This window comes from Exophiala spinifera (genome assembly GCF_000836115.1).
Source record: "Exophiala spinifera strain CBS 89968 unplaced genomic scaffold supercont1.4, whole genome shotgun sequence".
NCBI lineage: Eukaryota > Fungi > Ascomycota > Eurotiomycetes > Chaetothyriales > Herpotrichiellaceae > Exophiala > Exophiala spinifera.
Window position 1 is genome coordinate 278051 of NW_015622516.1, and position 23974 is coordinate 302024.

General features: G+C 51.5%; 10 protein-coding genes across 10 annotated transcripts; 5 read left to right on the plus strand and 5 right to left on the minus strand.

Annotated features, from left to right (window-relative positions):
- Positions 1–562: 562 nt before the first annotated feature.
- Positions 563–2032, minus strand: PV08_05284 (uncharacterized protein; the record flags this gene model as incomplete). Its single annotated transcript, XM_016379628.1, has 1 exon — positions 563–2032. The coding sequence occupies one exon, from the start codon at positions 2030–2032 to the stop codon at positions 563–565; it is 1470 nt and encodes a 489-aa protein (XP_016235455.1).
- A 687-nt stretch (positions 2033–2719) lies between these two features.
- Positions 2720–3955, plus strand: PV08_05285 (uncharacterized protein; the record flags this gene model as incomplete). The annotated part of the gene is made up of 5 exons (XM_016379629.1): positions 2720–2819; positions 2910–3442; positions 3491–3583; positions 3674–3858; positions 3910–3955. The coding sequence occupies 5 exons, from the start codon at positions 2720–2722 to the stop codon at positions 3953–3955; spliced, it is 957 nt and encodes a 318-aa protein (XP_016235456.1).
- Positions 3956–4581: 626 nt separating this feature from the next.
- On the plus strand, positions 4582–6491 carry PV08_05286 (uncharacterized protein; the record flags this gene model as incomplete). Its single annotated transcript, XM_016379630.1, has 2 exons — positions 4582–5571; positions 5634–6491. The coding sequence occupies 2 exons, from the start codon at positions 4582–4584 to the stop codon at positions 6489–6491; spliced, it is 1848 nt and encodes a 615-aa protein (XP_016235457.1).
- A 1106-nt stretch (positions 6492–7597) lies between these two features.
- Positions 7598–7867, minus strand: PV08_05287 (uncharacterized protein; the record flags this gene model as incomplete). Its single annotated transcript, XM_016379631.1, has 1 exon — positions 7598–7867. The coding sequence occupies one exon, from the start codon at positions 7865–7867 to the stop codon at positions 7598–7600; it is 270 nt and encodes an 89-aa protein (XP_016235458.1).
- Positions 7868–8863: 996 nt separating this feature from the next.
- Positions 8864–9871, minus strand: PV08_05288 (uncharacterized protein; the record flags this gene model as incomplete). The annotated part of the gene is made up of 1 exon (XM_016379632.1): positions 8864–9871. The coding sequence occupies one exon, from the start codon at positions 9869–9871 to the stop codon at positions 8864–8866; it is 1008 nt and encodes a 335-aa protein (XP_016235459.1).
- Positions 9872–10265: 394 nt separating this feature from the next.
- Positions 10266–13514, plus strand: PV08_05289 (uncharacterized protein; the record flags this gene model as incomplete). Its single annotated transcript, XM_016379633.1, has 1 exon — positions 10266–13514. One exon carries the CDS (start codon positions 10266–10268, stop codon positions 13512–13514), a length of 3249 nt encoding a protein of 1082 aa, XP_016235460.1.
- Positions 13515–14497: 983 nt separating this feature from the next.
- PV08_05290 (uncharacterized protein) lies at positions 14498–16280 on the minus strand (the record flags this gene model as incomplete). The annotated part of the gene is made up of 3 exons (XM_016379634.1): positions 14498–14631; positions 14715–15112; positions 15184–16280. The coding sequence occupies 3 exons, from the start codon at positions 16278–16280 to the stop codon at positions 14498–14500; spliced, it is 1629 nt and encodes a 542-aa protein (XP_016235461.1).
- A 2421-nt stretch (positions 16281–18701) lies between these two features.
- Positions 18702–19821, minus strand: PV08_05291 (uncharacterized protein; the record flags this gene model as incomplete). Its single annotated transcript, XM_016379635.1, has 2 exons — positions 18702–19433; positions 19486–19821. 2 exons carry the CDS (start codon positions 19819–19821, stop codon positions 18702–18704), a joined length of 1068 nt encoding a protein of 355 aa, XP_016235462.1.
- Positions 19822–20293: 472 nt separating this feature from the next.
- PV08_05292 (uncharacterized protein) lies at positions 20294–22036 on the plus strand (the record flags this gene model as incomplete). Its single annotated transcript, XM_016379636.1, has 4 exons — positions 20294–20671; positions 20725–20891; positions 20950–21818; positions 21879–22036. The coding sequence occupies 4 exons, from the start codon at positions 20294–20296 to the stop codon at positions 22034–22036; spliced, it is 1572 nt and encodes a 523-aa protein (XP_016235463.1).
- A 648-nt stretch (positions 22037–22684) lies between these two features.
- PV08_05293 (uncharacterized protein) lies at positions 22685–23743 on the plus strand (the record flags this gene model as incomplete). Its single annotated transcript, XM_016379637.1, has 1 exon — positions 22685–23743. One exon carries the CDS (start codon positions 22685–22687, stop codon positions 23741–23743), a length of 1059 nt encoding a protein of 352 aa, XP_016235464.1.
- Between the last annotated feature and the right edge of the window lie 231 nt (positions 23744–23974).

A 23974-nucleotide genomic window follows, 5' to 3' on the forward strand; every position in this document is an offset into this window, starting at 1 on the left:
AAACATCCAGGACGAAGGCAGTGGCTTGGGAAGGCACAATCGCCTAATAACTCACCTCAATCACCCTTGTGGTTGGCCAACAATCACGCCAAAGGAAACGAGGTGCAGATGGGAAGTTCAGGGATGAGCCATGTCACTCCGAGCAACGAGCGCCAGACATCCAGAACAGTCAGGGATGATCGGTCGCTTGATGCTCCACTGCGATCCATTGATCCTCGCTCTCCTGAAACAGTGTGAGTCCACACGAGATGAAAGTCGCCAATACTCTATTGCGCAGGACAAAATCCAGAGAAACCAGTACCCAGTGTTACACGTACACATCTGGTATGAGACACTGGGTATGTTTGAGCACAGACATGGTCGGCGAGAGAGCAGTTTTCTGCCCTTCTACGAGGGCTTGATATGGGGCGGTGTCATGATTGACTTCAGCAGCGAGGCTGAACCTCGACTCCGCCGCCCCTTTCACTGCATGTTGCTGCTTTACTCTTTCGTTGCTGCTTTAGCAGTTCGACGCAAAACCCGCGACAACAATCTTCAACCGCCTTTTTAATTGTATTGAGCGTTAAGAAGTCTCTACAACTCCATTGCCTCCTTGCTTTTGAGTCATTTCACCGTCAACTTGTCTCTCTAGTTGACCGTATGCCTGCTTCATGATCTGAACCATCTTTCTCAGCTCCTCCTCCGTCACGTTGTAGGGCGGGCTCAAGATACAGTGATCCCCCATTTTGCCGTCAACTGTACCCGTTCCAGGGTAGACAGCCAGGCCTAGCTCAAAACAGGTCGCCTGATATCGAAGCCCAAAGCCCAGCGAAGAAGGAAATGGCTCTCGGGTGGCTTTGTTCTGCACAAACTCGATACCCCAGAACAGGCCTCGTCCTCGAATGTTGCCGACGTATTTCAAGCTGCTAAATGTCTCAAGTAGCAGTGGGTGTAACCATTTACCCAGTCGGGCGACATTCTCAACGAACTTCTCACGGCGCACAATTTTTTGAACCGCTATTGTCGCCGCACAGCCAACCGGATGGGCCTGGTATGTGTGACCGTGGTTGAAGCTACTAGTGCCCTTTCTCAAAACATCAATAATCTTCTTGTGCACGAGCACGCCAGCAACTGGGAGATAGCCACCTCCCAGACCCTTACCGATGGTTATAATATCTGGCACGATACTTTCCTGTTCGAAAGCGAATAGCGTCCCTGTTCGGCCCATGCCACACATGACTTCGTCTAGGATTAAAACTATCCCATACTTGTCACAGACCTCGCGCACACCCTTAAAGTATCCTCTGGGGGCGGGCGTGCACCCGCTCGTCGCGCCCACAAGTGGCTCAGCAATGAAGGCAATGACAGTCTCGGGACCTAGAGATTGGAAGTGCTCATCCAGCTCCACGACTAACCTCGCCGCAAACTCGTCTTCGGTCTCACCCTGCTGCCAGTTCGAGTATTGATACTGATATGCGGGCGTGACCCAGCTAACATTCTGCAGCTGAAAATTCGCGAACGGAACTTTTCTCGCGACGAAGCTACTGACATTCATCCCACCAACAGTTGTCCCGTGAAACGCCTGACGTCTCGCGACGTACCTTGTGCGCAGGGTTTCCGCCCCGTCCTTCTCAAAAAAATACTGTCGGGCTAGTTTTAACGCCGCGTCGTTGGCCTCGCTGCCGCTGCTGACGAAGTAAGCGCGTTCAAACCCGAAGCGACCACCCCCGTGCGGGCCGTCGATCAGGAAATGCGCCAGCTCCTCGGCGGCGTCGGTAGTAAAGGCCACAGAGTTGAGGTAGCTGACACCTGTCTGTAACTGCGCAGCCACGGCGGCAGCGACTTCATCGTTACCGCGTCCGATGCAAGCGACCGCGGCGCCGGCAGAGCCGTCCATCACCCTCCGTCCGTCTTTCAGGGTGATGTAAATGCCCTTCGCCGAGGAGACATTGTACGGCCGGAGACGCAGCGACCGATGAAGAAGCGCTGGACTTTCGTCGTCTTCGAGAGGCGCCGGTACGGGAGTCCTTTTGATAGATGTCCCGTTCGCCATCATGTGAGTTGCTGTTTTGAGAATGTGAGTCTCCGTTATCGTTGTTGAATTGCTTCTTGCTGACGCCTCGCAGTCCGCCAAGGCCTGTAGGTTGTAGTTTGTATTTGCGCCGTTAGAGATTACGCGAACATGCCGGTAATGAACAGCAGTGTGTTCTCAATTGGCAGGAAATATATCTCGAAAGTGAGCATTGGGATCGCGACCACCGCGAGTGATTTATAGATGTACTCCAGGGCGAAGTCACTGGCCCGGGAACACGGCTTGAACTCACACTTTGCCCTGCCTATCTCGAAGTGGAGCCTGTTGCAGGACCCTTGCTTTGCGGCAAGGTGGTAACCTTACACGGCAGTCAATAGCGACGGCGATTTGCAATCAAACGTCGAATCTGCATTATTCCTCCAGAATCACCGAGTCAGAAGACTGAGTCAACCTCATTCTCAAGAGCCAACAGGAGACTTAGGATCAACAATCAAAATGAATCTGTTCATGGTTCCGGCTCAATTCGTATTACCGCTATGTGTGATTCTAATTCTGGGAATGGTTACGAATACGCGCAGGGTGTTGAAGCATCGGTGTGTCGGCCAGAAGACGGTTCGTGAATATACCTTCACTCGAAACCATGCTGAGCTTTACGTGTAGCAAACCCCGCCTCCGGAGAAATATACCTTGTTGAACAAGAAAGACACGATGAAGATGGGCGCCATCACGCCGCTTGAGGACTATGATTATTCCAACGCGGAACCGCGACGTGTGTACAAATTTCAGCCAAAGTACTTCATGACGATGGGTATGTTTCCATTTTGTCATACTGTTCCATGTCACCTTGTCGGCCCGAGGGGCAATCTTGTTGAGGAGATCTTTGCTCACAGACAGTCAGGTCTTCAAAACACAGATATCAACCATATCATACACATCGACTCGAGTTATCTTGAACGGCTTAAGGCTCGACGCGATGTTGCCGCTAGCAGACCCGAAGTGCTTGCTTGCCTACCACGCGGTCTACCCGCTGTGCACGAGTTCTACACCTATCTCGTTCACCAATGGCTGCCGCAGCGGTACCCTACGATATTTACGCTGTTTCCCGATCGCCAAGTATTGGAAAACAAGGTGTCGGGAGAGCATCTTCCAATGACACCGCCCAAGGATGGACGGCAAACACTTGAGATCCTCAATCGAAACCTGGACGATGACGTATTGTTCATGACGCCTCAAAGCGACAATGAAGAGGATGGCTTTGCGCTGAATGCACTGATGTGGGCCTTTCCAAACAGGAGCGACCCTCGGAAACGGCTGGGTGGCTCCTTGAAGGATTTACATCAGCGTGTGCCGGGATATAAGGAAAGGCTTGAGATGAGCATGGATCGTTACTTCCGTAAATTGGAAGTCGGAAGAGTCGTTTGTCGGACAAATGTGAGTGAAGCCTGAAAAATTCTGGGCCAACTGACGAGTTTCACCAAGTGGGCCATCTCGATTAAGGCTTCGCAGACAGCGAGTCAACTTACCGACAAGGACTATCTGGGTCCAGTATCTGGTGATGTAAATCCAGCCAAGGTATGTGTGTGGACTCTTCCTCTCATATCACTTCACTGGCCTCTATCTCCGCAAATTCAACCCAATGGAGGACGCTTACAGGGCCTTTAGATCTACCTTCGTTGTGAGTTGCAGACTCTCTTTAGGCTTCCAGTTAGTGGCGCGCGCATCTTCATAATCCATGAATATGTCTATCCACTACAGCAGATCAAAGACGAAGGCCTGGGCCCTGCGATGATCAAGTCGATTGATGGCCTGAAAGAAGGAAACGTGCCTGCTATATGGGACTACAAGAGGTAAGTAACCGCTGCGGGCAAGAAGTTGTGTACTGGCTGACTTCGGTGCAGAGCACCAAATTGGTCCGAACAGGTTAAGGAGTTCCTAAGCGCATAGAGATTGAAAGACGATAGAGCTGGAGGAAGCTGACAAGTCTCGAAACTGGATAGATCTACAAGTTGTAACGTCGCCAAGAACAGGGAGACCTGCGTTAGTCAAGACATTAATGAGGGATGTCCTTGAATGCAAGAGAGAAGAAGATCCGATAAGCATCCTTGGAATGCTTCTGAAGTATCAGCACGGTCTTCAACAACACACTATCTGTAGGACTGAGGAGGTGTGCCTGGAAGCCCGAGGCCGTGGTGGGTCAACTAACTAGTCCACGCTCTTCTCGCTACAGGCCAGGGTTTGCAAGCTATCAGCTTATCTCTTGCAACACTTCCAGGTGACCGGTGCCCGCAGTCTCGCTATGGATTGCCAAAATCTTATCAATATGTTTCGTCTTGCATCCACCTACTCGGCACTTCTGAGTAGTTCAAGAAATAAGTAGTCTATGACGAGCTTGGGCTGTTACAACGATGTGCTGGTGCCTCTTGTTCTGTTTTCGAAATGAATAGTGCCTCCTCGAGAGTACGTTGCACCGGCGATGAGACCAAGAAGTCCACCGGCTACGAACGAACGTTCACGGTTGGCCACACACTCCGGAACCGACCTGTCTTGATGCTGACCGCCATGGTCTAGGGATGCTGGCGGTGCCGCGAGCGAAAAGTCAAGGTACGTTTTGGGTCAATGTTCGGCAGACACCAACTGAAGGAGGCCAGTGCGACAAACTTCGACCTTCCTGTGGCCGTTGTCGCAAGACTGGGCTGGAATGCAGTGGCTATCAGCAAAATCTGGTGTGGGTTTCAGCTGACCAGAAGACCTATCGCCACAACGGAAGACGCTCCCTCGAGCCAGGTGAGTCCTACGTTGCCGTTGTGTGCAACGACGTTAATGGGTCCACCACAGATCGGACCTGGCAGGATCACCCTGTTCTATCATCTCTGGAGCTCGACGAGTTGATTCGTACCTGTGATTTTGACGGCGAGGATGTGCCAGATGGATTGTCATGTCCGCCCTTCTCGGCCTTTCGCGTTGCACCAGACTCGTCCTGGATGGTCAAAAGCATCCTAGACTACGGTGCTTCTTTCGACGTGGAGGATGTATCGAGGGCGCTACTGGGAGACGCGAGTCCTTCTCACTCTTGCCTTAGCTTCCCAGGGGGCAGCTTGCCGAGGGAGTTCACAGAGGATCTGGCTTCCCCCAGCAGCGTCTCTCACAGGCCCACCGTCGAGCCAGAGTCGTCGGTTGATTTCCTTCAGGTGTCCATCCCACCACCTATCCGAGCAGAGAATAGGCTCAGTCAATCCGATGCTCGACTTTTCAATATCTATCTCACTGCGGTCGCACCGACATTGGTACCCATTCACGAAGCTCGAAACCCATATCTACGATATCCGGCCATCGCTCTTCATCTCAGCCATCAGGAGGGTAAAAACTACCTTCTACATGCACTGATGGCTCTGGCGGCGTTTTGCCTGGTCCATAAAGGCGCCGTCGACCGAGACGTCATGACTGCGCTGGGGACAAGACTCTACTCCTCGGCAATGGCAGAGCTGCGCGCCTGTATCCTAGAGGATTCCGCGGACTATGTTGGATTACTAACCACAATGCTCACATTCCTACTGCTAGAGGTAAGTAATATAATCTGTAGCCTCTGTGCAATGGGACAAACTTTCTGACGAGGAGGTTATAGTTGTCGCGAGGAAGCTCGAAAGTTTGGAGGTATCATTTGCAGGCTGCCTGGAGGTTTCTTCAATATCATCAGAAAGCGAAATCATGGGTGAGCTCACCAGAAGCCTGGTACGTAACTCAGAGCTGTCACCTGCTCAAGACGGGCTCTGAGTCCTGTGGCTTTGTTGCAAACGATGCAAGCGACACGGATAGCCCCCAGACGAACCATGTTCGTAGCATGTTGAGCCAGGAACTAATGAGCAATCCCGGCTACGGATGGACGATGGGGACTTCGAGCTCGATTATGGAGACGATAGCCAGCATTAACACCATTGCAGCTCAGCGTGACCAAGAAAATGCTGACGACTCGACGATCACCGTCTCGCTCCGGCTGAATCAGACCCTCTTGAAGTATCAACGCGAAGTTCCCCCTGTAGCCCTTCTCCGAACGACAAGCCTCGACCCGGCGAAGCAAGATCCTCAGTATCTGCACCTGCAGGCCTTTCAGGCGGCAACCCTGATATATCATTATCAAGTCTGTGATCGACTGTCACCTCGTGAACTGTCGCCTCTTGTATCTGCGGTGCTCGCCCTTGTGTCGTCCTTTTTCGAGATTTGTGGAGGCACCTTCGCCGTGTGGCCAGTCTTCGTCGCAGCGGCGGAGGCATACGAAGAGGCCGACAAAGCCAGCTTCAAGAGCCTGCTGGAGAATGCGGAAACTGTCGGCATGAGGAATATGTCGAACCAACAAACCCTGCTCGGGCAAATCTGGAATGCTCGAGCGGTAAAAGCAGTCATGACGAACCAAGAAGTTGCCGATACATGGGTCGATTGGAGAGAGGCGATGCGCAAGCTCGACATGGACGTCCCGTTTGTATAAATCGATTGTAATGCGACACGATTCCCACCTTCGATGTTCCACATGATCGATGGTCTCACTGTGAAGGTCTCATTATAGGTTCTCCTCCGTTTCCCCGTTGAGATTGGGACTTCGCAGGTCTGAGTTTGGATGACCTGTGGCCGTGATTGTCACAGACCCTTGTCGCCTCCCTCGACGGCTGTGTCAAGGCGCTAACTAGTTCTACGGCAACTGGCAACTGGCAAGTGATCGACGGTACAGTTCCGGGAATCAGCCCGAGGTCAATTGACGCGGCGCCGTAAGACGCTCCCGGGAAAAGGGTGAGAGGGACCAGCAGTTGCCCATTCATTACTAACTTAAGATACTTTGAGGCGTGGCACGTCCAGTAAGTACTTCCCCATTCCTATAACCTCGCTGGCTAACCTACCTAGCAACTCTGTAACTAAGTCTTCAGGTAGATACCCAAATATCGAGCAGAAGCACTCCGTTGCCTCAGATACGTAGAGCAAGTTAAGTACCTACCTACGTACCTCGTTACCTCCGTACCTTAGCTACCTTGGTAAGTAGCTGCTACTGTATGTATTTGATCTGATTGTCCACACAATCCCCGGAGAGATTATCCATCGGTACATGCTATCAGATAAGGTACTTGCTGTTGGTACTTTGTCAAACTTGGCTGCCGACTCAGGAGACGGTTCAGAGTGGTCGAGGGGTCGAGTATCAGCTACCGGCCAGGTGGCTATCTACAAAACAATGTACCTGTCTGTATCCATCATACTACCCCATCCATGCATGCACTCATCGAGTGATACACCGGGGACCACATACGCACCCATGCATGCATACGTGCCCTCCATACAGTACCTTGTCCATCCACATTTCCACCGCCATCTCGGCAGCCCAAGGTGAATTGTTCCAGAAAGCCTCGACAGAGTCCCAATAAAATAAACACGGGTTGTCCTCCATCCAGGTATATCATGTGTCCCTGTCTGACTAAGCACGACTCATCCATCCATCCATTCACAAAACACATAGCACATCATCAGAGCCAGATCCCAGTATCACGTTTCCTATGTGCACGTCTGGGAAGAGAGAGTTGAACACGTTTTTTGTACAAACGCTTCTTCTCATCTCTTCTTGTCGGGCAAAAGATAGGCAGTGGTGTGTTTCGGGTCGGACTTGTCGTATGCAAAGTCTCGCGAGGACGTGTTTCCTATGTATCGTCTGTCGATCTCGGCGCCCCAGTTGTCCAGGGTGGACTCGCTGCGGGCGCTGGAGCTCTGGCCACCCGGGTTGGTGCCGACGCTGCTTCGGGTCGAGGTATTCGAAAAGTACAAGGAGTCAATGCTGCGGTCATTGCTTCTCTCCGGCGAGTACGAATATGGATTGTCGGACATCGTGGTAAGGTTCGCAAAGCGGAAAAAGAGGCGTGATCCTTTATGGCGGTAGAAATGAGAAAGTATGTCGTGTCGAGAATTGCTATTGCTGACTCTGAAGGTCGTAGTAGTGTGTGTATGTGTGACGGTGGTAGTATTAGTAGTGTAGTTGTGTGGGTGTAAGAAGAACGGTCGTGGTACTTGAGATGGTGCTGCTGCTTCGGGTACTTCTTTTATACCCTGAAATCGTGACACCATGGGTAAGGTTAATACAAGTTGTTGGCGCTGGTAGCAGCATGACTGAAGACCGTGAGCAGCTGATGAGAAGGTAAACCGTACGTGATAAGGGCAGACTCAAGTGAGCATCGGGCTGTTGGCAATAGTGAGGACGTTCGGAATACCTCGCCGCGACTGCTCTGGAGGTAGTCAGGCGTTTAGATCTAGATGGGCGACGTCGTCATGCTCACATTTGTCATCGGAAGAGAGTGAGACGTAAGGGCTGCGTTCTCAGGGCTGCTTCTCGAGGTAATAGTCTTGCGCAGACTCCGTATTCTTCACCACGCGGATTGGTGATGTCAATTGGCTGCCTGTTAGGGTCACGCACCATAAATATAATAGAACAATGGACAGAGGTGATATTATCAATTTGGCCCATCGCAAAGGTAACCGGACGCGATCGCTCCTGGTAGATAGTCGTCAAGTGTGTGGTTGATGCGATGTGCAACAGGACGTATCTGTACTTCTGTTGTGTTTAAAGACAATGCGTTTGGGTGGCGAGCTTAGATGAGCCAGCTAGGGAACCGCAAGCATGAAAGATGATCAAGTAAGTCAAGTCTTGTTTGGTTTCGTGAATCGAGCAGTACGAGTCGCCAATAAAACCCTTGTAAATCTTGTATCTAGATACTGATGTGTTCGACGGGCGGTCTTCAAGCTCATTGCGTTTTATTAGTCTGACTCCATTCGCCTCTTCCATGCCGGGGTATCTCAAAGTCGTTAACATCATCAAAAGGGCATATTTCAGCGTTCGAAAAATCCGCCATCACTCATGTCTTCGTCGTCGTCTGCGTCATCGTGGTTTCGTCTTATTTGGACGCCACCGGGCTGCTCGTCGTCTTCGCTATCTAAATCAGCCGGATCAATCATACCATCATCGTCGAGCCATGATGGCTTTGCCTCGGACGTATGCTGTTGCAGCCTCCGCAGAGATGCTTGTTCCTTGCCCCCAACGCTCGTGAGCTCTTTGTCCACTTTATGCGCCGTCAATCTCCCTTCTCGAAGAGCATTCAATTTGTCTTGGCCTTCAGCCATGTACTTCTCGACTTCATACCACAATGGGGGTTTGACACCAGACGCTGTCCGAACGATTTGGGCCAGCTCGTCGGAAATGGCACGAAACTCGTCACGCTGGCTTGTGTCCAGTATGGCGTAGGTTTTCTTGGCCACCTCTTTTTTGTCAACTTGGCTCTCTCCTCCCACGTACAAACTGATGTACTTTTCTCCTAGTGGCGCATACTGAGTGTATGCCACATCCACCTCGGCCTCGTGGATCATATTTTCCAGCTTCTTCTTGTATTCATCCTTGTATGAAGGCGACGATCGCAGCTTGACAAGTTTCTTCAGGGCCCTTGTAGCCTTCTGGCGCTCCATGAAACGGACAAAATGATAGCGTTGCAGATTTCTTCTAGCATTCTGGGTGACCTCGGCTTTCTCCTGCTCCAGAAGTAGAGCAGCCAGTTCCCGCTCCTTCTCATGACGAACAGTCATGGGCAAGTCGGCCTTCTTGCCCAAGAGGTTGCGGAGGGAGTGGATTCGCGTTGAGCGGTTGTTTTGACGTTCCTTCTTCGACTTGCTCACGCCCGACCTGACTGGTGCCAACTTCTTAGGTTGTTCTCGAGCAGAAGCACGATTACGATTGTCATCGCCACTTCTTTCACGCTCATTGTCACGGCCGCGGCCGGATGCTCGATCTGAAGGGCGCCAGGTATCATGTTGTTGTCGGCGCGGAGCCGGCCGATAGCTGCCCATGGTGCGCAGGAGGTAACAGTAGAGGGACTGGAAAATCAACTGTCAACACATGCATCTAGCAACGCACCAAAGAACCGTAGATCAAAGAGGATTGAACAAGGAGAATGAGGATCAAAGTGACAAAAAGTGCATCGGGTGGATGCACAAGTCGATAAAATTATTCTGCCGCTTCTCACCGCCCTCTATTGCACTAGTCCCGATCCGCATCTGGCGTTATGCTCGACTGAAGGTCTGAACGCGAGACGAGGAATACCCAATCCTATGTATCTATTCTTCGGCCACGTTGAGGTTAACAAACCAATCGACAGATCAGAAAGACATGGACCGGCATCTTCAGTGTCTACATGGGCGTTAGGAGCGCACCATTTCAAGTCCTGAGAGCTCGGAAATCGGCATGGAGACCGCGATCCGTTTCTCGCGCAACTCTCATCGAGGCACGCCACAGCGCTTTCTATATGTCGACGTGACGGGGAAATCATTCAAATTATGCAACATTACGAAGAAAACTAAGCTGTCTGTCGAGTATGAGTCAGTGCACACTTCAACAAAAGTCCCTGCCTTTCGCGCTTTCGACTGGCATCCGGTCAACGAGGGTCTCGTGGTTGTCGGGCAGGCAGGCGGAGAAGCAACTCTTATCAACATCGCGGAGGGCTACCACGACTCACTTTCGTTCCAGGTACGAAGCCAACGACTATGTAACGCTGTCGCATTGAACAGCCACACCTTGCTGGCGGCTGGATTGGATAAAGTCCGAACGGACTTCTGTCTGAACGTCTGGGACTACAATCAGCGACTTCCCGCACCTGGAGCGAAGGGCTTTTCAAAGAGTTATTTGGAGCCACTTCATAAACTCGCTAGTGGAGAACCGATAACCAGCTTAAAGTTCTTTCATGACGACCCTCAGCTCTTGGTGGCTGGTGTAAAGGGACAGTTTGTTAGACTGTACGACCTCAGGGAGCCATCCGTCGGAAATGGCCTACAATTCGCCACACGTTGCGTTCACAATTTGGCCGTAGATTGGCTGGATGAAAATTACTTTGCTTCAGGGTATCCCACTAGCGATCCGTCAATATGCGTTTGGGACCGGCGAATGATCAGTCGACTCAACACGCCGCACATGAGTTTTGGTGCAGGCTCAAATACAGGGACAGGGCAACCAGATGCTTCTTTGGAATTGAAGAACGTTATCGAAAGCCCAGGCACGATCTGGAGCCTACGGTTTTCGAAAGCTCGTCGGGGCCATCTCGGCGTCCTCTCCAGTACAGGAAACCTGAAAGTTTATGATATCAGCAAGGACTCCTCGGACGAAACGCACCAGGCGGAACAAGACGGTGGGCACGATACCTCTTGGGAGAACAGTGCGCCTGTAGATATTTTTCTTGATCGCGCCCAGGAAGTCGCAAAGCAGCACTCGGGCGATCCTTCTCTTCAGGATGAAAAGACCCGAATTGTATCATTTGACTTCATGACGACGTTGTCAAAGCTTGGTCAACCCGAGATCCTGACTCTCACCGGTGATGGGAGACTTCGAGTCTCTTCAACAAATCCTCCACCCGAGCCGGTTGTCCTTGGGAATCTTGACTTTCTATGCAAGGGCGATACGGTTATCGAGCAATCTTTGTTGGATGCATCGACTCTCGGAAAGACCATCGAAGAGATTCGACGCAAAGCTCAACCTAGGAATATACTCAAACGGACGATCAAGCAGTCTCGCCAGGAAGGAAAAGCTCCAGACACAAGGAAAATGTCCAGTTTGGAGAACCAAGCGTGGTACTCGGATCTTGGGTACTACGAGAGAGATGTCCCTCTTCAGGATCTTCTGGCTCTAAACTCAATCCAAAGAGGTCGCTGTCAAGCTGGCTATCTACTCAACCCCACCAAGAACAAAGACATCGTTTCCGATTCGAACTGGTTACAATCGTTCTGGGGTTGGATTGAGCATTCCTCCAGAATAGCTCAAAATGGAAACATGACGCAGGACAACTTCGATCTGGCATATGTCGGAGTCTATGCCCTCTGGATGGAGGATATACATGCCAAGAACAGAACCCTGGGACCATGCTCCAATAAACCGGGCAAGATCATCGAAAACCTTGTCCGCCGACTCAACATTGCAAGTCTCAAGAGCAGCAAGTCAGAATATGTAACGAATAGGCAACTGTGTTTACATTCGATAGGGCTAGCCTGGTCATACGAAGAGTTGGAGGCAAGAACTAATCGTCTTGTGGCCCAGAACCAGCATACCAAAGCTGCGGCACTTGCAATGTTTTCCCTGGAGCGTAAATTGGCCTACAAAGCATTGCGTGGAAAGGGTTCGAACCAATCCCACAAGATGCTGGCAATGGCCATCGCGGGCGCTTCAAAGAAGATGCGTAATGTAGACGCAGCGGCGACGTCTGGTGACGACTCGGATGCACAAGATGACTGGGCGGAGACCATCTCATCGTTGGCCGAAGAGCTTACCGATCCATACGCTCGCGCGATCCTTGCCTACGTCATAACGGGGGATTGGTCTCAGGTTGTTGCTGAAGATTCCCTCCCACTCAAGTATCGAGTGTGCGTAGCGCTGCGACATCTTGACGATTCCAAACTCACAGAGTATATCTCACGAGCAACGAAAGAAGTCTTGAATGAAGGTGATGTTGAAGGCATCATCCTCACCGGCATTGGCACTCGTGACGCGTTTGGGCTTCTCAACAGCTACGTCCGGCGATTCGGCGACCTACAAACCGCAGTGCTAGCCCTTTGTCCAGCTGTACCACGGTATGTAGATGACGACGAAATTGTTCGCAGATTCGACGGCTGGAAGGATGTGTACAGACACATGATGAATGGCTGGAACTTGCGGTTCGATCGTGTCAGATTTGATATAGCGTGTCAGAACGCAGCAGTCGACGAAAGTGGGAGACGGCTCATACCGCCGGCCAAGCAACAAGTCCGACTTGTTTGCGGCTTTTGTGCACAAAGCATTGCCCACAACGCAGGCGCAAACGACGAGGCTTCACCGGGTCACAAGATGGTGGAAACCCCACAGCATCCCTTGACCAGAGAGAAGGCTGCCGCGGTTGGCACCGTCTGTCCAAAGTGCGGAAGACATCTACCACGCTGCGGAGTGTGCGATCTTTGGCTTGGAATGCCGGATGAGTCGTATTTGCCCTGGTATGGGCCACTGGAGGCAAGGCTGAATGGCAGCAAAGGGGGCGTCATCGACCTTGGGGCCAGCCTGTCCGGCAGCGTGCACAGCGTGCACACAACGATCGGACCGACCAAAAGCTCCGGGAATTTGAAAGCGACTACTTCGTCACCGGCGCCGAAATCGTCACCACATTCTCAGGTCAACTCAAGGAAGTCGGGGGCTACAGATTCGTCGGCGGAAACCGCGGTACCTGCCGCCCAAGAGTCAACGAACGGGGTTTCCAGCGTGCCCACCATTGCAGTTGAAGAGGCGGCGACTCCACAGCAAGGAGTTGACCGAGAGGTGCAAAAGGCAGAGCAGGCGCGGCAGTGGGATTCCACCATGGCGAAGCTCACGGTGCTATGTCTGAAGTGCTCCCATGGGTTCCACGCTGCGCATGCGAGGATGTGGTTCGAAAGGCACCGCATTTGCCCGGTACCAGAGTGTAGGTGTCTGTGCAATGAATGAATGGATAAATAAATGAATGAATATATTAATGGCTCAGGTTTGCGGTGATGATCCTTGGGAGTTCTGTCCTTCTTGTTTCTCAAAGCCTGGTGACGCTGTGGTATCTCGTTCCCTGTAACCATTCCACGACTGCTTCTCCCACCGAGCACGCATACCAACCCTCCAAACCCCTACAATTTTGTCGCGGTAACAGAGACGATCCTCACCACGCTGTTTGAGGTTAGCCGCGCCTGGAAAAGGATACACGCGCACGCGGCGTGACGCAATGACGATCTCTCTCTCTCTCTCTCTCTCTCTCTCTCTCTCTCTCTCTCTCTCTCGCTTCTCCCCCCCTTTCTCTTGGGTGACGATTGGGACTATGTCACGTTAACAGCTGAGTGGTAGCTCGGCCCTGTCGAGCTGGAAGGCCGAACTGCGGCATTCCGATTGCAGGAACTGTGACAGTCATCAGTCGGGGAGTAATTACTGCGTGTCGGGGGGTTCCTGATAGTGTGACCTTGAAACTGTGACGGACAAGGTGCTCGGTGCTTACGGTCTCGTCGTTCTGAATACCGCCACTTGTAGTAAGTACCCCGGATGTGTTTCCGAGTCCCCCTGGAGACGTAGGCAATACACCCACTCCGAGACATGATGATCACACCATTTACGCAGTAATCACCTTGTCAAGTCTTGGTCAGCTGCTGCGGGTTGTGCGAGTCGCGGGTGTTCGTCACGGCCCTGTGCCAATAACCTTGGGGTCATCTGAGGGATTGATCGACTCAAGCAACGCAGACTCGCCACGTTACACACAGCTGAATCAAATCAAGTCGAGATCAGCAGATCCAATTTGGAACGCAAAAAGTCAACTTAGGAGTTCCTCGCTATGAGTCCTAGCAAAGTTCGTCACGACGTCAGGGACTGAGAATTGCCAATCTCGTACCATCCAGTCGTATCGATATATAAAATACAAACATGAAATCGTTGCCTGAAGTCGGAACAAGACCCTAGACAGGCAACAAGCATCGTAATTTGTGGTCAGGTTCTAGATCTGTGATAGGACTACGAGTCGTGGCAGTGGTGGTAGTATCATCGGACTGCAAGCGTGAGCTGAGCCAACTGGTCAAGGTGTCCATAAGCTCTGAAGTATTCATGGTGAGTCATCAGCGTGTCTCCGAGGGTATGGTAAGGGAGAGAGAGAGAGAGAGAGAGAGATGAACTTACCGAGTGTTACGGAGGCAACATCCCAGTACTTGGCCATTCGCCCGATCGTCTCACGAATCAAGTCTCTCTCGAGGGCTCCACGAGAAGGAGTCGGCGCAAAAAATGTGGCTTGCAAGTGTGAAGCCTGGGGTCCAATGAGGGCGCAGACTATCCATGGCTGGCAGTTTATGCAATAGTCCGGAGGCCATGTTCGTATGACGCGCAACATGGCATTTAATGTTGGTCGAAACTTTTGAGGCGCGACTTGTAACGGCGGCCGTTTACCACCTTCAAAGAAGGGGTGATGTGGAGGATTTCCGCGACCGCTTTCAGAGGAAACCGGACTTTTATCTTCTCCCTCCAGAGTAGCATCCTCATCCTCTTCCTGCTCCTCCGATTCAAAGATATATGCATGAGCACTAGAAGGTGTGAGTCAAGAACGCCACGAGAGAAAACCATAGTAACGCCATGACGTCGGCAAAATACGTACACTTGTAACATCAGATGCAAAGCAACGACCCAGTTGTCATGGTCTATTGATCCCTCTTCAAACGTAGCTGCTGAATGTCGGGTACGGCTGAACTCTTCGGGCAGACCCATGTCGACTGCTTGTATCAAATTTCGAAGGTTCTTCTGGTCTGTTATAGACCTTCTAGAGTTCAGAGACATCTCATGACCTCGAATCATCAGCTGGTTGACCAGAAGATACCACGCGTGAGGATTCTTATTGGAAGAGCACTTTAGGTCCTTCCAGGATCGTTGGGCGTCGTTGTCCAAAAACGCTGACGTGCATGGTGTCTCTGAAAACCAGAATTCATCGTTACACGGGAGCAATACGTGCATTCGGGAGCGATCAATGCTCAAAGGTCGGCACCGGAGAACCGAAGCGAAATTGTCGCATTCAACCACCATCCACCACGCCCGCCGCAGCGATTCTCGCCTGGCCCATTCGGTGGAAGTGAGAGACTGTGCTTCTGAGTCTCGGAGGTCAACATCTGTGGTGTGGAGTGAGAGGCCGTAAGCCATGCGCACGCAAATTCCGACAAGAAACCATGATTTTCCATTTGGCGCACAGGCAAGCCAGTAGGCCGCGGCAAGACTGCATCCGTGTAGAAAAGTGAGTGAAGCTTTATCGAGCTCTGATTCCATCAAAAGTTGACTGATAATTTTGCCTGACTGGTGGGCAAAGCCACGACCGCGCTGGGTCAGAGGGACATCGCGGAACTCGGGTAGGCGTGAGAATCTAGAAGACAAAGCCATCATGCTGTAAATCAACAATCCCTGGTCAAGAGGCAGCCTTGGCTGCTGTTGTCCAGTTCCCAGGAGGTCTGGTAAGGATGCCCTGAAGGTCGGCTGGTGGATGATTGGGAAACAAGCATGTACGTCTTCGAAGTAGGTCTCGATTCTAGGATCAATTAGCCCTTGCCCCTGCTTATGCTTGACACCGCCTCTAGGAACTATTCGAATAGAACCGCGTACGTACAGAGAACGAGCAGTAGATGCGGAGACGATCAATGTGATACTCTTCTCTGCATGGTCGTCGCCATTTGCAAATCCAGCATCTTCATTCGAGTTTGTGCTATCCATTATTGAGTGTTTCGCAATCCGAGCACCAGGCATTAGAACACAGTTGTAGTCCGACTTTGGAGCAGGTACCTCACAGTTGCTCGGAGCCAAAAGGTCGCTCTCTGGGGATTGCCACAGAAATCCGGCTAATAAGTCGTCGGGAAGAACGTAGCTCTCTGGCAGATGCCCCAGCGATCCTGTTGGAGTGTTGATTGATCTCCGGTCCAAACCACAGAAGTCGGAAAAGCCTGGTGTCGGCTGAGCTAGATCTTGATGTCCATAGTCTTCCGGACCGAGAGTCCATGATTCGACATTCCTGCTTTCAGGTTGAGGTCGCAGCGCTTCGTTAGTAGCTATCTCATTGTGTTCGACACGCTGACTGTCACTTGAAGAATTACTTTTAGGGCCTGATGCTAATTTATCAGTCTTTCTTTTAGTATAGGACACACCTTTCGGGAGCTGCCTACCCTGGAATCCGACTGAAAGTTGCGTCGCGTGTGGCTCAGCATCAAGACGGTTGCGTTTCCTCGAAGATTCATACTGTGTCCCAGGACGAGGGCGCTTTCGCTCAGTTGGGAATACGCAAAGCTGCCTGGTGCGGCGGCAAAGTGAACAGATGGGACGCTGCATGTCACATTTTGTCTTTTTCCTGCGAATGAATTAGTAGCGTGCCAACCCGATGGGTCATTTTCCTTTCAGAAGGTACTTCTTGCAAGATTCACAGGCTCGGTGTGGGAGAATCGTGGCTCGGACGCCTTCGGGCAAAGACACCAAGCCGGACGAAGCGGCAATTTCCCTCGACCACTGCTCAAACGTCATAGAGTCTGACATGGTCTGAATTTCAACGATAGCACTATCTTTCATATTGCCGCCGGGCTGGCGCTGTGGGAGGGAAGCAGGTGAGAAGGATCAAAAGGGAAGGGGGATTTTAGCCCAGGATGAGACGCCCGGGGACTGCGGGGGAACAAAAGAGCACCAAGTGTGAGATGTCCGATTCCCCGGCTCGATCCTAGTGGCGCAGGCGGAGCCAGCCTGGTGAGACTCGCTTGTACTCGTAAGCTACAATCCGATTGCAGATAAACCCAGGCATCTTCCGTGAAGAAGGGGATGTACCCGTACTTTGAGACAAATACTGCTAAGGACTCTACCGCTTCTAATTGTCTTGAGCGACATCTCAACATTCTGGAAAGCACTTGCCACGAGCTCAACCAAACACTACTGTCACCGTTGCTGTCTACCATGGTAGAACAAAATGCTCCAGTCAACAACAAGGATCAGAACTCATGGCCAAAGACCCTTCAGAAGTTATGTGTCAGTCCTCAAATTGGCCAGTTGCTTTAGCATCTACACCACCGACCTCTCCTCCGAGAAATCCAAACCTGTATATGCTCTATTCCTTCGGTTTCGGCCCTGCCTCTGGCGATCGACCTCCAGCCCATTTCTATGCTGATATGTCGGTTCTCACCGTCACTGGTATCGATATGCCTTCCGACGTAGTCCTCGATTGTCCCGCTTTCTGATACCTCTTGCAACTGGTCTGCGCTCGTTCTCGTGCGAATCGAGGTGAATGGCCACTGCGGCGCCTTTCAATGTCATTGCAAGCTTCCACGCAATAGCATTGTTTGGCCTCCACGCACTCCAAACGCACTGTCGAAATCATCGATGTCGATTTCAAAGGGAGAAAGCCATGAGTACAGGGACGCTCGAGGTACTTTTGGAAAACTGGTAGATGCCATTCCAGTGTTTGTCCGACACTGCAGGGAGGACCTTGTAACGCGGCTTTCAAACCCTTTGTGGAGGGTCACACTGGAGGGTAGAAATCAACCGTCGTCCGTAATCAAGGCATTTTCGCTTGTGACTCGATCGCCCGGCTTTGGGAGTGCAGGCCACTAAGAGCGCCCCGATGGACCTCAGCACTGTCAAAGGCCGTGGTATGCCGTGTACCCCCAAAAAGAGGGGCCAATCACTTGGGATCTCTCCCCGGTCTGATCGAGTAAACCGTCACGCACTTGGATCGATATAAGCTTATCTCTATCAACTTGGCGCAGGCCTCTAGACAAGCTCCAAATGGTACAAGGGCCCTCAACTATCTCAAATTTGACCAGCATAACCATTCTTGAATACTATAGTCTTTACGATGTTTCTCCGCTGGTATGCGACTTCTACGGCGACCATGCGGCGCAGAGGAGCCATGTCAATGCTGCCCAAGTTCTTTGACCATCTATTCTACATGCTAGCGAACTATCATGAATCATCGACGACTATTCATATGACAGACGGGCCTGGTAGGAATCAAAGGGATCTAATGATGAAGATAACAGACTGTAAAACTTGCTGCACACAGCCTACTGTCCGATGATGAGGATTCATAGTTCTAGCTCGAGTCAGTACGAGCTCAGATCTAGCAGAGAACTAAGCTATATCTTATATGGACAGTCGTTCTCATTGTTTCACCGTATCTTGAGGCCTAATGATATACTTCACAGCCCTTGCTTTTCCGCCCTTGAGACTTTGAAGAGCGTCGCTAAGGCCGTCCAAACCGCGTGGCACCATTCTGTGTGCATGTGGTGAAAACCACCCTTCTGCCAAACCTCTCCCGAACAGTCTCGAGAAGATAAACCCCACGTCTTTCCCATCACCTTCTGCAACAGAATTTATTCCCTTGAGGGCAGACAAGGCCGGTGCACCAGTATGGACAACACCAACGTAGGTGAGTGATGTTGTAATTGGCGAAGGAATTGAGCTATAGTCGGCCTCGGGGAGAACAACCGTTATGTGGCCTTGCGGTGCTAATACCTTGCTCAAAGTCTGAAAACTACCTCCCTCTGAGATGGCGTCAAAGGCATGGTAAGCAGGTCCGGCGTTGGCTGCCTTCAGAGCTTTTTGCATATTCTCTGCAACCGCACTGGGCCCTTCTCGGTAGTCGATTATGGCATCTCCCTGAGACTCCTGAAGGAGCTTGCCTAGGGTATCACGGCTTTGTCCAGCAACTATAATGAGAGGATGGATGTTTGAACGAAGGGCAAGTTTGATGGCGAATGTCCCTATTGCGCTGGTACCGCCGTAGATGAGCACGGGAGTCCTTTTCGTTGATTGCTCCCACGGATATGGCAGTCTCAAATTGTGGTATAAGGCAACGGAGGCAGTAAGAGCTGCAAGTGGAATCGTTGCGGCCTGTCTCATGCTCAGTTTGTATTCGCCGACCCACGACTGTGGGCATACTTACTTCCTCAAAGGAAACAGTGTTTGGTAGGTGAAACGTTGTCGACGCGGGTAGGATTGCATATTCTGCAAAAGAGCCTCCTCGTGTGCGCATGATGTGCATGCCAGCCACTCGGTCACCGGCTCTGAACTCGTATACATCACCGCCAACTCTCACAACCTCCCCGGCTACATCATCGCCCGAGTTCACGGTTGCGCCCGAGTAGGCTGGATACTTCCAGTCCTTGGGATTACATCCGGAGCATATAACCTTGACGAGAATTTCCGCAGGCCCAGGTTCGGGAATGGCACTCTCTCTGATCGTCACAGACAGATCAGGAGACACAAACGCTTCTTTCATGGTTGGAAGTGTCGCGAGGAAAATCTAGGATGAATCGTGTGGTCGGGTATTGTTGGATGCTAACTTTGAGGCTATACGTTATTCACTTCTCTAGGTAGCCTTTTTCGTGCCCAGCAACGACCTTCGACGTCCCGGCATATAACGGGCTACCTGTGATTCCTGACGATGGTCTGACGCCAAAGTCCACGTACGACCCAGGCCGGTGTTTCGCGGACTTATAACTAAAATGCGGAGCCCCGAACATATCGCGCAACTGCTGCGATTGTCGTAGACATGGGGCTTCCTTATTGTCCGCAGTACGGGGAACGGATGTGTACAATTGCTTTAGCCCATACCGGCGTTTTATACATCGATCAAGTTGTGGGGAGACGTGGTAAGCAGATATACAAAGCCCTGCTACTCGCCCAGATATGGCAGACAAACCTACCTACATATTCATCCTTCTGAATGCTGCCATATGTACATCAACGACATGGATCCGGTCAGCACTAGGTACGCCTTGTACCTTGTCGTGTTTCTTTTCATCTTTGTCCTTCTATACAACTTCTCGAGTCGTACCTACAATCTTCCCAAAGGCCCTCCTGGACTCCCCTTTTTTGGCAACATCTTCGATCTGGGTGACGGGCCTGTGCACTTCAAGCTCACAAAATGGGCGAGCCAGTATGGGGACTTCTTCTCCTACAAGATTGGCAGGACTCCATATATCGTGCTGAGTAGCCCAGAAGCCATCAATGACCTCTTCGTCAAACGGGGGCAAAAGTATAGCTCCAGGCCCAAGGCTTCCAGCCAGGCAAAATTGATCACACAAGAAGCACGAATCGTGAACATGCCGTATGGAGAGAATTGGCGTGTATGTCTGATACTGATCAACCGTATGGAGTATAATGCTGATCCTCTACCCAGGAACATAGGCGGGTGATCCACAGTCTACTAGGGATGCAGACTGCAAAGCTCTTCATCCCCTTCCAGGAATACGAGAGCCGGCGCACGTTGAAGAACTTACTTGAAGAACCAAAAGAATTCTGGGAGGAAGTATCGAGATTCTCGGGTAGCATAACGTTTAGTTTGTTGTGCGTGGCCCTTCTCTCTGTTCCTGCGCGCGAATAAGTATACTGATACTTTTGGCAGATTATCCTGCCGATTTGAAAAGCCAGATGCGGTCATCCCACAATCAATCGGCAAAAGGATGCAACTGTTCTTTGCCAACATTCGCCCAGGAGCCTGGCTAGTTGATTGGATTCCCATCCTCGACTACTTGCCAGACGCTTTGGCTCCATGGCGGAAGCAAGCTCTCGCCGTCCGAAATCAAATCATGCCATTCTTCCTAGTCTTCCACGAGCAGATGAAAGAGCGTGTCAAGAATGGCACGGCGCCCGACTGCTTCGTTACGCGGCTGTTAACCGATAAAACCAAACATTTTGACGAGGTCGAATATTCCCACCTCATTGCCGAAATGATCACTGCCGGTACAGAGACGACAGCTACAACTCTGCAGTGGTTTTTCAAAGCCGCAGTACTCAACCCTGATGCCATTGTTAGAGCCCAGGATGAAATCGACAAAGTGGTCGGCGCCGATCGCTTGCCTAGCTGGGAAGATCAGCCGAAGCTACCGTACACAACTGCCCTGATCCAGGAACTGCATCGATGGGCCACGGCGACGCCAATGGCGTTCTTGCATTCCACGAGTGAGGACGACGTGTATCGAGAGAAGAATATTCCCAAGGGTGCCGTGATCATCGCGAACGCTTATGCTATCCACCAAAGCCCGCGGTATTTCCCACAACCCGATAAACTCATACCGGAGAGATACCTTGATCCCAAGGACCCGAGGGCGAAGCCAGAATTGAACCTTGCCGGACCACATTTTGCCTTTTCCGCTGGACGGCGAGAATGTCCTGGGCGGCATGTGGCAGACGCCAGCCTCTTCATCATGATCAGTCGAATTCTTTGGGCCTTTGACATTCGGCCAGCTAAGAAGCTTCCGGGCCCTGGCTACTGTAAGTTTTGTCTTACCTTTACAGTCGGTGTAGAAAGCTGCTGACTCCTGATACCTACAGCGGCCGCTTTTCCAGTGTTTGGACCAGCACCATTTGAATGTCTCATTGAACCCAGAAGCAATGCTGCCGCTCAGATCATCCTCGAACATGCGGTCATCAATCGACCGAAGGACTTGGAAGACGACTCAATATATGATACATTAATCGGCCAGATATAGGATGAAGGTCAGAGGTACGCTCGGGGTGACTGCAACGCGGTGCTTGTTGAGGGCTGAGTGATCAACCGACATGTCCGGACGGAGGAAAGGAACTCCAGGATTTAAAAGAGCATGCGATGGTCAGAAGCCAACGACTTCCAAAAGGGACAAGCATGATTAAGTCTCTGCAGCTGGTCACAGCACGAACAAAGGCCCTGTTGTGGCCTTGGGCGATGGCAACAAATGCCCTCTGTCATTCCAAGTCTTGATGAGAAGATAGATGTATAGAGTGCACGAAAATAAGATTTGCAACCTCGAAGAGCAGGCATAGCTATTGTAGGGAGTTAAGAGTGCAAACGAGAGTTTCAGCCTCGTCAAGAGTGACGAGCCTCGCGAGCCAATGCGGGGAGTTGAACTAGAAAATCAGGCAACAAAAGTTCCATCACTTTCAAATCCATATGGCCACTGTGTCTACTTGTCGTCGATTCGTCACCCAGTGTGTTCCCAGGGACCTTTCTTGTGTCTAGCGAAGCTGCCTGGTGGGAGAACTTGATGCAACGTTCGCAACGTTAAAACCTATATCTTCATTACATTCTCAGGTTTGTGCCTGGCATGCTCCGAGTCCAACTCTTCCCCGTTCAACCGTGATACCCGAAACAATCCCTGACGATGAGACTTCTCATTCTCTTAACCTGGCTTTTCACAGGCTCAGCATTCTCGGCGCGACTCACAAATCCCAAGAAAGTCCCTCGCGATGCGGTCCTGCTCTCCAAAGTCTCTGCGCTCACCGTCCGGGCTGGTAAACAGACTTCGTCCCGCCGTGTTCCAGCCGTGCCTCAGTTACAATGCGTCGGGCCGTCGAAGATCTGCAGTCTGTACACCGTCGATGTGATACGCTGTGTAAACGAAGGTGTCGATTACGATGAAAACAACGTCCAATGGAGCTGCAAGGCGTCCTTGCCGGAAGATTTTAAACTGGGCAGCACAGATGTAATTTGTGAGGGCTACGAGAGCAGTGACGACCCTTACGTTTTAAAAGGTAGCTGCGGTGTTGAATACAGACTGCTGCTTACCGAGAAAGGGGAAGAGAAATACGGTTCGGCCAAAAACTTTGGTTCGGACTTCATGAACGAGCATACAACGGCGTCAACCCTAGCAGCTTCGGCATTCATGATTGTATTTTTCGTTGTGCTACTCATCATCATCTATCGTTTTTGGAGGGCGTGGAGAGACCAGGCTCCTCCGAGACGACCACCGCGACGCGGCGGAGATGGTGGCTTTGGAGGAGGAGGAGGTGGCGGCGATGATCATGACCCCCCTCCACCTTACGAGCCTCGTCCTCCACGTCCCAAGAAACCTACGTGGACATCCAGTTCGAGCGCCGGACCAAGCTCTACAGGACGTGCACAACCTCGCCAGGCAGAAGGTTGGCGACCAGGTTTTTGGACGGGAACTGCCGCCGGTGCTGCTGCAGCCTTCCTCGCTTCGAGAGGTACTCAGACAGATCCCGAGCCACGGCGAAGAGACACCGGATGGTTCGGTAGAAGGAGAGACGACCTCTGGCTCGGAGGCCGCAATGATAATAACAACCAAGGTGGTTGGTTTGGTCGCGGGAATGGAACAGGTGCCGTGCCTAGGCAGTCGTCGTGGGGATCTGGAACTGAAAGCGCGAGTCCCTCGTCGACTCGTCATACAAGCACGGGATTTGGAGGCACTAGAAGGCGTTGAATGTGGTGAAGGTTGCTAGTGAACCCTCCCGGCCGAAGAACATGTCGGACGTTCAAAGGCTCTTAGCGATCGACCCGGAGGTGCTGTCCGCTTCCTGCCTTTGCGATCGATACTTTAGCACGAATTGAATCATGACGCTCACGTACTATCTCTGTAGACCTAGTTATTTGCAGAGTCTTTTAGTGTCAGCCTTGTCAGCTTTAGGTTGTTCAACATATCGAGAACCGGTGC